Source organism: Xiphias gladius, chromosome 6 (assembly GCF_016859285.1).
Source record: "Xiphias gladius isolate SHS-SW01 ecotype Sanya breed wild chromosome 6, ASM1685928v1, whole genome shotgun sequence".
Lineage (NCBI taxonomy): Eukaryota > Metazoa > Chordata > Actinopteri > Istiophoriformes > Xiphiidae > Xiphias > Xiphias gladius.
Window position 1 is genome coordinate 10,347,260 of NC_053405.1, and position 13,191 is coordinate 10,360,450.

Below are 13,191 nucleotides of genomic sequence, written 5' to 3' on the forward strand. Positions count from 1 at the left end.
CAACGGGTAGTAGGGTGGCTTAGCCTTTCTGGGGATTATGGGAAGAATTTGAATTTCTCTGCCTTCTTAAACATCCGCCGGACCGCAGCTGGAGTGATGACTTTTTAGGACTCTAAGAAAAAAGGGAGAGAAATGTCATACATTCATTTGTTGCTTAGGGTTTGACTGATTAATCCGGTTTTTACCAAATCCCTCCAACAGCAAAGCTAAACTTTTCACAGATTGAGGAGAAAGAAGAGAGTATGATGTGTATAGAGAAACTGACAGAATTATTTAGACAGAGGGAAAGAGTCCCAGACTAAGACTTACATGGATGGATGGATGAAGACTCAGAGGCTGTAAAGACAGTTTTAAATAGACCTGTAGTGAAATAGAGAGAGGAATTTACAGTATAAAGTACTAGTACCAGAGAGATATTAGAAGCATTGAGCGTTAAGGAGAAATTTAACAGAAACAAAAACTAAAACAGTACAGAGAAAGATGTAGAAGGCTTTCTGATGATGCAGCATGCCTGGTGGCTGCCATATTGGAGTTTCACAGCTCATGGGCTGCAATAGATGGCAGTGACTTTACAAGTTGACCTTCTCAACAGAATTGACAAACATGGATAATTTATGTGGTGTTTGAGTGGAAACTGATCATTTCATCATTAATATTATTTAAATAGTAGAATTTCTATCTTACAGTGATTCCACAGCTCATGGAAAGTCAAAATTGTCACAATGTCCTATATTATGCTTAATGATCTTATTAGTCTGTTCACTTTATTTGTCCACGAATCACTTATTTTATAATTGCATATTATTTTATATAGTATACAAATAAAGATTTATTATGTTAGTTTTATTTGTATATGTAGATGTTTATTTTTAGCTATCTAATTCTGTGCAGCTCACTACATATTTTTGTAGTGCACTCACTTGTTTGGTTTAGAGAAATTTCAAAGCACCAAGGTAGTTTATTAAGTTTATATTTGTTACCACTGCCTTCCTTTTTAATACACCTGTGTTGTGTGCATCTACTCATTATTGGCGGAGCTCTGTAAAGAAAGAAAAGACACCGTACTCTGTCACAGACAAATCTACCTTACATGACTCTTAACTTGACAATTCTCCAAATGGACCTTCGTCATGGAACAAGATATGATTGGGATGGAGAGAAAACAAAGCAGCATAAAAAGACACATAGGAAGAGAGACACAGAGACATGAACCCGTAGTTTTTGATGCCTCTCCCGAAAGAGGGGGAATATTTTTCCAGGGAGATTGTCAGGTAGTTTTAGCTGAGGGGTCCTTTGTAAGGATGCTACAGTATGCAGGCATCATCCAGGACAGCCTTGAAGTTGCTCTCAGTTCACTTCCTGGGTTTTACCGTTGGAACGATGTGCAACTGTCAACAATAAGTCACAGTGGTTGATCTGACAACTTCCTTCCTATCTCTCTTAACCTCAAACACACACACACACAGTGTAGATGCGTAAACAAACCTTTATCTTTATTTTTACCAGCAGCAGGAAATAGAAAAAAAGAAAACCTTCAGACTGCGACCTCAAGAGAGAATCTAAGAGAGTGAGGGAGGGAGAGGCACAAATGAGAGAGATGGCGGGGGTGGGGGGGTGGTGGGAGCGTACTCACTTAGTGGAAAGGAATAAAAAGCAAACTCATCCTCCTTTGTCGCACACTTCTAGCATTACAGAGAGAGAGAGAGAGAGAGAGAGACAAACAGGTGTGTTGTACTGCCCTCTCACTCCCCCCGCCCCTCCTCCTCTCAGTGGGTGGGGCTTAGCTCCTGAGGGACTCTTGAAAGCAGCCAGTCGCTTCCTCCATTCTCAGAGAGAAAAAAAAACCTGTCGGCTGCACTCCTCTCTGTTTCCTTCTCCACCACTTTTCCTCTTCCTCCTCCTCCTCCTCCTCCTCCTCCTCCTTCTTCTTCATCCTTTCCTCCTTCTTGCTGCTGGCAGCAAGCAGGAGTCAAGATGATGCAGGAGGTGTCCATTATGGTGGCGTACGATGCACATGTAGTGGACCGACCAGGTGAGGAGGACACCCTGGCTCGCTTGGTAGCCCACTCCAGACCTCTCAGAGCGCCCAGACCGGTGGTAGGTCTGTTCTCTTATTTCTTTCTTTCTTTCTTTTCCTTTACCTTTTGCAGTTTTTAGATAAGAAAAATGGAAAGAGGAATTCACCTGCTACTTTCTCTTCTTTTTTCATTTGATGTTTCTGTTTGTCAGTTGTCCATATCCTTTTTCTCTCTTTTATTTGGGCAGCCCTTATGAATTGGTTTATAAACACGGGTGGAAAATGCAGGTTTTAAAGAAAATACAGGTTTCCTTCCATGCGGTAGATGCTGTAGACTCATGCACAGTAGGTATGTGTGGGTGTGTTTTGTGTTCCTACGGAAAGTGTGTCTGATGTTTAAGCTTGAAGTGCTTTGTCAGTCTGTCCAAACACAGCTGGTTTGTGACTGTCAATTTGTTTCAATTAATGATATAAATTTGGAATCAATGGAGACCTGTGTGTGTGTGTGTGTGTGTGTGTGTGGGGTGTAATTGAATTGAATTACCCCTCACATGGGTAATTGAATTCCATGGCCTGGTTTTCCCCGAGATGTTCAGTTGGCTTTGTCTTCATTTCAATATTCAATCTCTTGGACTGCCACTTTATGTAAGAGTAGATCACCCTTCTCCATGCACACACAGACACCAGCTCCTTCTGGGTAGTATAATACCCAGTATGGCACTACCGCCTGTGATTTCAGCTCAGAGGTTTGAGACCAATTCCATTTTCTGCTGCAGGGATTCAGGTCAGGAATCTAAAATTGGGCCTGGTACCATTTCCTGCAGCACCTGGCATCTTTAATCGCATTACCTTGAATCAGAGAGGCCCCTCTGTCCTCAGACTGGCCTCTAACATTAACACTGAAAGTTTTGGGAAGTGAGCTTGAGGTTTGGTGATGCTCCAGCTAGTTTGAGCCCTAAAACTGTAAGTGTGTCTGTCACCAACCATGCGTGTTACTTAAGTGGCCTTGAGCAAGACGCTGAGCCCTGTACATGCTTGCTGGTTGTATCTAAGCAGAGCAGGCTTACCTCTGCTCCTGGAATTCAAGGAATATCACTAAATCAGGTTTGAGATGTTTCCCTTGCAGTGAAGGTTGCTGGGAATGCCTGATTTGTCTATTACAGAGTTTGACACTCAGACCAATTCCCTGTAAAACTCTTGATAACTTGGTGATCTGAGAATTTTAACTTATTTTACAGTTTGACTGACTGTAAGTCACTCTAGATAAAGATATCAGCTACATGATGAAAACAAAATATAAATGTAAAGGGCAGCAGTCTGTCTGAAGGCAGGGAAACTCAGGGAATTGGATATATTCTCCAATAATATATATAGTCCCTGGTTTTATCAGAGAAAGCCAGGGAACATCAGGTACACAAATGAATGAAAAACAGGAGATTTAGAGAAATGGAAGCACTCTGGTGCAGTTTTTATGGAAAGGTCATGGAGTTGGGGACCCTGTGGGATTGTGGCTGTTGCGGGTCCGTATGTTTGAATAAAAGCCTTGACTCTAACAGGTGAGCACAGCCCAGTTTTGTGTTGCATTTCATTGCACAGTCAGGCTGTAGTGTTTGTGTGTTTTAGGGGTGTTGGAGATAAGGAGGTTGCATAATCAGTAGCTAGACTTCAGCTTGTCTGTTGATGATTTCTGTTTTAATGTGTAACTCAAAGAGATCAACGCTTAAGCTCCACTGGCTGTGCATCAGAAAAAAAAAAATTCCTGTATTGTGTAATTGCAAGCACTAATAAGAAAGAACTTATTTCTTTTTACATTCTTTACTTTATATTGGCAGGGTGGTGCAGACTCAGGAGACCCAGGTTTAACGCCCAACATATTTAAGTGTATCCTTGAGCAAAGCACTGAATTTCTGCCAGCTGCTGTTCCAGTGTTGTGAAGACTGAGTCCTCACATTAATTGAGTTTAACTAATTCATTTTGGATTTTAATAAAAGTGCAATCAATTTAGGCTCATACTGGCAAACATTCTTCTAATGTTGAGGCAGAAAGTGTTTTTAACAAAATCACGATTGGATGAGAACTGAGTCATGGTAGAATGAAATAGCAAAAAGAAAAGAGGTTGTTTTAAACAAAAAACATAGCCATGCAGCAGGTGTAGCTTGTCTTTACAGAAAATACAAAATACTATTCAAGACTATGTGAGTTTTCCACTTACACTAATAAAAGCAAGCTAGTGATTTTTCTAACACTTTGTGTGTGTAAGTAGAAAGTTGAACATTAGGGAGGATAAAAAAAATCATACTTGGCAGTTTGTTAACCTTCAGAAATCTGTGACAAACCATCTCACCACATACAGGAAGCTTGGAAAATGTGACAAAACAAATGTCTTCAGTTGGTGGGCTAGAGAATGGTTAAAGGCATTAAATGAGTAGGTGAGGGGAGATGAGAGCACACATGAGAGGTGGGTTTTTTGGAACGTGTGTGTGTGTGTGTGTTCAACTCTCAAAATTAAAAATCTGGAGGTGTATAAAATGTCAGGAAACACACACACGTCGTTCTCTCCCTCTCTTTCGTTGTCTTTTGCACATTAATTTTATATTTTAGGCATTAATGTAGGACTTTTTCCACACACACAGCTTTCAACAAATGCACAAAAGTGGGTCAAGAGAGAAGTCCGTCCTTATATTATGCATGTAATATTGTTAAGTCGTGCTGTGTATCATTAAAAAAAATTGAGTGTCAGAGAAGCTAACAAAAGAAACCACATCCACTTAATCAAATAATCTTGAAAGGGCTGCTTTGGTTGTATTTCACTGTGTGAAACATGAACTATGTAAATTTAAGGTTGGACTGAGCATCACTCCCATTTCAGAATAGGGATTAAGTGCACCATAATGGGGGTACATTGTTTTTCAGTGGCCTTTTTCCACCCAGACAAGAACAAGATTTTGGAGGAAATGCTAAAATCGTGACAATTTTTGACATTAAAATGGTCAGATTAAACAACTCAGCTGAAACACATTTATTAAATACATATTAACATATTGTTGAAACATAATCAGTCAAACCCTGACATACAGTTGAAAATTCTGTTACTTCCCACTTATCAATTTTCAGAAGCTAAAAAGTCCCACTTTTATCACACGGACCAACAAGATGTAGGAAGACCTTTAATTTACAGCACAACAGTTGGTCACTTTCTCAATCAATAGCTGCAGATAAAACATAATAATAAGTAAAACTGGATTCCTACATAAGTTGGAGCATCCAGAACAACTTCACAGCACCATGAGTGTGTAATAGTCTAGTATGCTGGAAATCAAACTCCCAAATCTGGCAGTGTTGATGTCTATGGGAGGAGAACACGTTTAATTCTACTGCATCGTTTTGTTAAACTAAAATGATTATTAACCAGCGTGCAGAGACCGAGCTGCTCTTTCTTCCCACAGAGATAACAAAAGAATGGGTCTGACTTCTGTTATTTGCTTGGTGATTGTGCGTCAGATAGATTACAGCGGGATGTTCATTCAGCTTAGTGGTTCCCTGGTCATAAAGGTCAAGGGCCAACCCACAGGATGTTACTGCAGCAACATTTGAGGTACAGAAGACCAAATGACTATGCTAAAATGAAGCTTGAAATAATAATCTCGGACATCCCCGTCAGATAAATGTACAGCGTGTTCCTCTGATTGCTCCAAAACGGGCAGTGATCCGCCCTGTACCCAGCTGTTCTAAGCACCGACGGTCCTAAGGCATTTTTTTTGGCCACACCCGAAGTAATGTGTTTTATGTTTTTTCTTTTTTCTTTGGAATTAACAGAAGAAGTAAAGTTATTGCAAAACAACAAAGATGGATACTTAAAATATTCTCTGTGTTCTTGTGAATCAGCGCTTGATGAAATGAGACTGCAGTTTTTCATGTGTAACACATAAATGAAGACATAAACAGCATGCAACTGCACCCGCATAGTACCGAATCTGGTACTTGACTCGATTTAAACACAACCAGCACAGGACACAGATACACATAAACACACATGCCAGTCTCAGAGGAGGGGTCATGTGACTGAGACTGACCTGGAATCCCCAGCCCTGACGGTGGGCGCTATGGCAACACTTTTTCCACACAGGGGAGATAACATTACCACCCACCAGAAGCAGCCACACAGAGAAACACACACACACATACACACAAGCACGCACGCATGCAGAGAGAGAGAGTGAGAGAGAGACAGATGCAGTTCGATATCAGTCAGTCATCAGTGTATTTCTCTGCTGTTTGGTTAAAACCACACAGCTGGTATTTTGGGTAACTTGAATTGAGAGTCTTTGTAGCTTTTTATGTGTTAAGGGACTAACATGGCTCTTAGGCTCTCAGTGCTCATTTGAAAGTTAATTTTTAGAGACTATTACATCACATAGAAAAGTATAGATACCTAACGTTGTACATCCCTGTAAACTGTACTTTTAAGGTGCAGAAAAATGCAAAAGCAAGTCACAGGTTTTGATTTTGCGTTTGCGCTATATGGTGGTTTTCTGAGATTAAAAAAAATCTTGCCTTTCTATATCCAAGCTGCCACAACCGAAAGTCACGGGTTCAAAACAGCTTCTGATTGATTTCTTCAAGTAACATTGTTTTAACGTCTTACATCAGCCAACTTTGTCGACATGTCATTCCATTTTCTGTTTTCTTACATCTCTGGAGGAAATGATCGACTTTCAGTGACACACTAATCATGTAGCTCACAGTGTGAGCTGACAGCTTCTGAGAGAATTGAGAGGATTTCTTAGAACCATGGTGACTAGCTAATTTATAGTCAGATGAGCTGTAATTTGGTTTATGTGCATTCTGTATATTCGATGTGCATCTCTTGCATTTTCACATTATATCCAGTGTGAAAATAGAACAGTACAGAATTTTACCAGAGTAATATATGTAACATGTTCAGGTCATAAACATAGATAGAGCAGACTGTGCAATGGAAAATAGAAACTGTGCAGCACAAACCACAATGCCGTAATATTTCAGCAGAAATAGTCAGAATTACTTCGGTTAGTTTTGACCTGATGTTTCTAGAATATCGGTTTATGTCTCGCCTATGTGTTGGAAATTCTGACCCTTTCAGTTTCTTTTAATGTTGGAGATCTCAAAACTGAAACTTTTGCTCACGTCTCAGTCCACATCGACTACAATAACAGAGCATCTTAGCACATTTTTTATACATAACTAACTTAATATGTAGTACATTAGTGATTGTGGACGCTGTTTTTAGACTGTTTTTAGACTTTCTCCTAGCTGCAGCCGAACTCTTACCCCTCTGGTAAAATGTGAATTGGTATACGTGTCCCAGGGAGAAAGCAGAAAAATAACATTAACAGAAGAGAACAGAGAAGCAGCTGAGAACTGGGAACCTTCCGCTGTTGCTGGTTCCCCCTGAGAAAATTGTAGCCAGGAAGGTTACAACTAAATGAGGACTACTGAGCATGAAAATCATTCTTTTTGCTTCTCCAAATAAATGAACACACATTCTCCCTTTACTCACAAAAAAAGATTTTATCCGGCAGGGTACATCACGAAGTTTACAGTAAAATAATGACGTCAACAACTTTCCTGTTGTTTTCAGGTTCCGACCAAAAAGCTGAAGAAGTTTGAGAAGGAATATCAGACACTGAGAGAGAGCCAGCTGCAACAAGAAGACCCCATCGACCGATACCAGGTAGGATGTGTGCCCACACATACACACACGTTATGATATAACATATCTTACTTTTCTTACCTTTGTCACTTGTTGTCAAACTGTTTCATTACCAGACAGTGAAGTTAGATACACACATCGCTTTTTTTGTTACACATTACAGAAGCACTTACGGTTTATTCATGTGAGAGCAACTTTGTCTCCTGTAGGTTTTAAGTGAATAACTTCTCAGATAGTGTTCAGTCTTCGAGACGGTAACATTCAATTCTTTACTCCTTAAGTTTGTGATTAAAGTGAGGTTCTTTTGTTGCAGTGAGTAGATAGAATTCAGCTTTTTTCAAGTAGCCTTAGTTGTTATAATTAACCATGTTTCTAAGATTAGAAATCTCTGAGCACAAGTCAGTTTGTCAATCTGTACCTTTGTTAATATTTGTGACACTGTTCTGGCTTGAAATGTAGCTTCTCACGGCACCGACTTTCATCGTTATTGACCCAAACATCTGTAGAATTTATTTTTAGGCAAAGCTGCCGGGGTGTTGTCAAAGAGGTTTAGCTGCAGTGACTTTATCTTATCTGAGTGAAAAACAGGAGAAGTGAGGCAAATATTTAAAGACTCATTCAAATTCAAGCTGTCAACAAACAGGATTTCTAATTTTATATTTCTCTGCCTCTGGGTTCAAATCTGTTATTATTGTTTTTCCAAGATCCACTCAGGGCAGACTTTCATTTCTTTTTCTAGATTTGTCTTTGAAATCAAGAATTTAAAGGAACAGTTAAGAATTTTTTAAGTTCATCTCTAATATACACCCACTGCTCTTGTAGTATGTGGAGGTTATGCATCTTTCCTAAGCAGTGGACAGTTTCTTAGTTAGAGATTTTGTACTGTTTCTTTAACAAGAAGTTTTGAATCGAACAACAAGTATATAAGTTATGAAGTAAAGGCCTGGGTCTTTGTTTTTTTTTTTCGTCTCCGAGAGCTGCAACCTGTGATGACAACTAGGTTACAAACTTTTCACAGCACTCAGAACTTTTGTTTCCTGGAAAGCAAATAGCCGCATATCCAGCGACCTTAGCAGGGACGAACACTGTTACTGTGTTATATAGATTTTACTGTATGATTCTCAACATACTAAATTGCTGATGCGGACACATGTAACTCAAGTAGTCAAGTGCAAACTGGTGTGATGACCATGGCTGGAGACCAATGTATTTTGACTTAAAAGATAGTCTTTGTCAGGATATGTAGAGGTTACAATGATTGTGTTGTATGACAACTATCTCAGCTAGAGACGCCTAGTTGTACTAGTTGTAAAAAGCAAGGCAGTTCACTGCTTACAACCCTGAGGCATTTGTTCCAATTTTCATTGCAGTTGTTTAAAACCAACTATTTCTGACCCTCGTCTTGTATTATGATCTGGACTGATGTAAAGATTTCAAACTTGGTGTGCTGTTTCATTATTCCCACCCACTTTAAAGCCAAAACCCACCACTATTAGCCTCAGATGTTTATACGACAGGCTTTACAAGACAAATGGAATTCCTTTGGCCCTAACTGAATAAACTCAAAAATACATGGTGGTCTGGCTAAAAACCAGGATTATGTTTCGTAACTTGTGAAAATTCAGCTATTGGCTTGTTTCCTTGGATGTTTTTGAAAGTTCACGTAAATATAACAATCAACCTGCTTTCTTTCAGCTAAACACATCAGTGATCAGTTTCCTAGTCAGTAAAACTCAGATGTCAATAAAATGTTTGATGAAATATCACAAAAGTAGTAATTATGAGGGGATAAAATAGAACAGGATAAAACAAATAGTTGCATTAAACAATCAAATAAAAATAAGAAAACACCACAAACAAAAACACAGAAAACAAAGAAATAACACCCCAGAATTACATGTCATTGTTTTTTCCATAAGGCAGAAGTGACATGTTGCCGTAAACAGCAGAGCTGTATAAGTGGCTGATTCAGGAGGGAAGGAAGGAAGAGTTTTATTGTAGATAAGATGTTGGATCAGAGCCACCTCTTCTGTAGCCAGTGGAAAGACTTTGTTACAGAGCAAGACGACAAAAAGACACGAAGCAGGAATGTTGCTGCTTGTAAATTAGCACAGGGTTAAATTGTACACAAAGGAATGACCTCTTGGATTTTAGTTACCTATTCAACGATTCACCATTTTATATGGTTTTATACACCGGCTTTAGGTATGTACTTTTTGTGTTCGAATGTTTGGGGTGTGTGTTTGTATTTGCACGTGTCTTGTTTGCTTTATATGTGTAAAACGTGTGTGTGACGTTTTTGGCCAGTTTTATTTTCTCTTGGTTGCATTCAGTGTTTTTATTAATAGAAAATAAAAGAATTCAAAAAAAATGGAAAAAAAGGAGAGCAAAGGGGAGAGAGAGTGAAGTTGCTAAATGTCAGACAGAAAAGGGAAACTCCTGCCTGGATCATGTGTTAAAATTGATGTCTGTGCTGCTGAAGTCTCGATTATGAAGACGTTGTTGTGACTCTGGACAGCAGCACGGTAAGCTGCCTCCGCTCCTCAGAGATTTTGCACAGTTTCCTCTCGTTTTTACCATTCTTTTAATATTGATTCACTGAAATTAACCCCTGATATTTGACTACTTTCATTTTTTCTGAGTGGTCTGATTTGGCCATGTTGGCTGAAGCAGCTCTGTCGGCAAGGTGTTTAAAGAGTGAAGATTTTATTGGAAAGTGGTTTAAAAAGTCATTTTTGTGAAAGTGACAGGATATCAGAGTCAGGTGACGGCTCACAACCGTGACAACTGTTTGGTCCCATTGAGGCATGGCCGTCATGTGAGACTGTTTACAGGCAGACCCGCAGTCATGAGACTCCACTAATGGTCTACAATGGGGACTTTAAAATCGTGTGCGTGTCGTGTGCGTGTGTGTGTGTGTGTGTGTGTGTGTGTGTGTGTGTGTGTGTGTGTGTGTGTGTGTGTGTGTGTGTGTGTGTGTGTGTGTGTGTGTGTGTGAATTAAGATTAAAATGGAACCGGGACTCCTACCTTTTTCTCATCAGTAGAATCAGGAAAAGTTGTTGTTTCGTGGTCGGCTATTAATTTTGTATCACAATTATTTTCTCCTCCACCAATTTCCTTGCTGAAGAAACCTTAAAAAAATAAATTAGATAAATTAGATAAAACCAGTAGAGAGGTGACAGTAAATGAGGGAGAGTGAGATGAACTGGAAGACAAGGACGGTTCACTGTTAACCCCTTGATACAAAAAAAATTAAATGCTGTAAGATTTATTTAAGCAAAAATACTTCTCAGAAGAGATTCCTACTGTTTCCGTGTTATCAGTTGGAAGCTGGTGCTCTGAAGTGCATCTCACATACAATATGAGCACATTTTGATTGACATTTCAGACACGAATAGGTTCTGCAACTGTGTGTGTGTGTTGTGTCTTTGCAGAGGGAGAACCGTCGTCTTCAGGAGGCCAGTATGCGACTCGAACAGGAGAACGATGACTTGGCCCACGAACTGGTCACCAGTAAGATCGCCCTTCGGAACGACCTTGACCAGGTAACACAGCCCCACAAGAGCACGTTTTCAAACCCACAACAGACCTTGTTTCAAACTGGAGAGGATGTAATAATTTGTTGGATTCATGTATTGTTTTTGTTTTGTGTTTACATGTAGTGTTTGTTCCCAACTGCCAACACTGGTAGCTGTAGACAAATTGCACAATGAGAAGCGTAATATGCTCCAAGTGCAAATGTTATTTGAAATGTGCTGCAACTACCAACTTTTCAGGGTAATTAACACAGAGTAATTTCAGAAGTTGAGATAATTAAAAAACCCTTACTCTGACACAACATAAACAGTCAAATGCAGCTGTAGCAGAGAGACATTTCCTAGCCGTTCCTGATATTAAGCACGCTCTCTTAACAGCTATTGGTGAGGTGCTCGTAAGCATTTCTCGAAATAATCCACTGCATCACTGGGGGACTGCAGCTGTACTGGACAGTTTTCTGTGTGAATCTCTGGAACTGTACTAATGAGTAAACAGCAAAGATTATAAAAGTGAGGTGTTCCAGTGCGTCAAGTCAGCATTAAATCCCAAATCTGTGATTGGCTTATCTCTCGTTGCTTCAGCTTGGTCTCCATTTCAATGTGTTTGTGTTGTGTGAAAAAGTTGCTGTGCTACAGTTGCAGATTTGTTATTAAATTAAGGTTCTGTGTGTGTGTTCGTGTGTGTACGTGCATTCAGGCAGAAGACAAAGCAGATGTTTTGAACAAAGAGCTGCTGAGCACCAAGCAACGTCTAGTGGAGACTGAGGAGGAAAAGAGACGACAGGAGGAGGAGACGGCTCAGGTAACATTTGCCCTCTGTTTACCCTCATCTCATGAAGCTCATTAAACTCAAGCCACAGGCTACATTGGTTTCATAATGTTTGCCGTCAAAAGCTTTGGTATGATATTGTATTTCAATTAATATATGAAGTTAAGAAAAACAAAAATTTGACTACATTTTCATGAGGCAACACAGTATGTGTCTCCTTTGAGGTTGGCTTAATGGCTTCTTTGTTTGGTTATATATACTTAAAATTCTGTTGAAATGCAGAATTATCAGCTTCTGTTGATGATCAAAGACAATGCAACAACATCAGCAAGTGGCTTGTAATCATTATAAGTCACATTGTCACAACAGAACAAGTATTCTGTGCAATTACAGCAGAGATTCAATAGCGCTGTCTAGAAAATGGCCTATACATCACTATTCTAAATGACACTGAGCGTTGTGTAGTATTGATCAACAGCTCAATTAAACACTCAACGACAGATTGTGGGCACTATTTTTTTACCATTTGGTGCCAGGGCAATCTTACTCTTTGTATCTTTAAAACTTTTATTTCTCTATAACCCAGCCTGACTTTACAGAATAAGAAATAAAACTAAAAAGGAGTAATATGGCCTTGGCTGTACATTACCTGTAGGTGTTAGAGGTATAGTAGGATCAAAATGTAGGACAACGAGTTAATTTTGATCAGCAAAGTGGCCAATAATGGTTAAGTTATTGTTTTATGAACCCGTATAGAGAGAATGATGTAGCGTAGTATTTAACCAGTGTTTAATAATTTTTTGAAATAGTATAATGATTTAAAAAGTCAGCACAGTACATGTGGGAATTTTCTTGGTTCTTACCAGTGCTATTTTATCACCCTGGCATTTTCACATGTATAAACATTAAATCATAGTGTTAATGTCCTGTCAGCTCATTCTCCTCATTAATGCACTATTTAATGTTTTTTTCACGTTGTTCTGTCCCTCCCAGCTGAAGGAAGTGTTCAGGAGGGAGCTGGAGAAAGCAGAGCTGGAGATCAAGAAAACCACAGCTATCATAGCTGAATACAAACAGGTTTGACACTTTTAATAACCTAGTTCCATCTGCTATATTTAAAATGGAAAAAACTAGCATCAGCACTCATTCGCCCAATTACAGTCAGTGCACTGAAT

At 39.3% G+C, this 13,191-nt stretch overlaps 1 protein-coding gene across 5 annotated transcripts in view; it reads left to right on the forward strand.

Moving 5' to 3' along the window:
* The window catches only part of rabgap1l (RAB GTPase activating protein 1-like), a 120,724-nt gene that overhangs the window by 101,370 nt on the left and 6,163 nt on the right, over positions 1–13,191 (forward strand). For 4 of the 5 annotated variants that reach the window (XM_040127766.1, XM_040127765.1, XM_040127763.1 and 1 more), the window contains 4 exons: positions 7,638–7,730; positions 11,146–11,256; positions 11,945–12,049; positions 13,010–13,093. In XM_040127766.1, the coding sequence (XP_039983700.1) occupies positions 7,638–7,730; positions 11,146–11,256; positions 11,945–12,049; positions 13,010–13,093 (393 nt within the window). Of the gene's footprint in view, positions 1–1,848; positions 2,098–7,637; positions 7,731–11,145; positions 11,257–11,944; positions 12,050–13,009; positions 13,094–13,191 lie in introns of those variants that run through there. The other variant, XM_040127767.1, reaches the window with a different exon arrangement.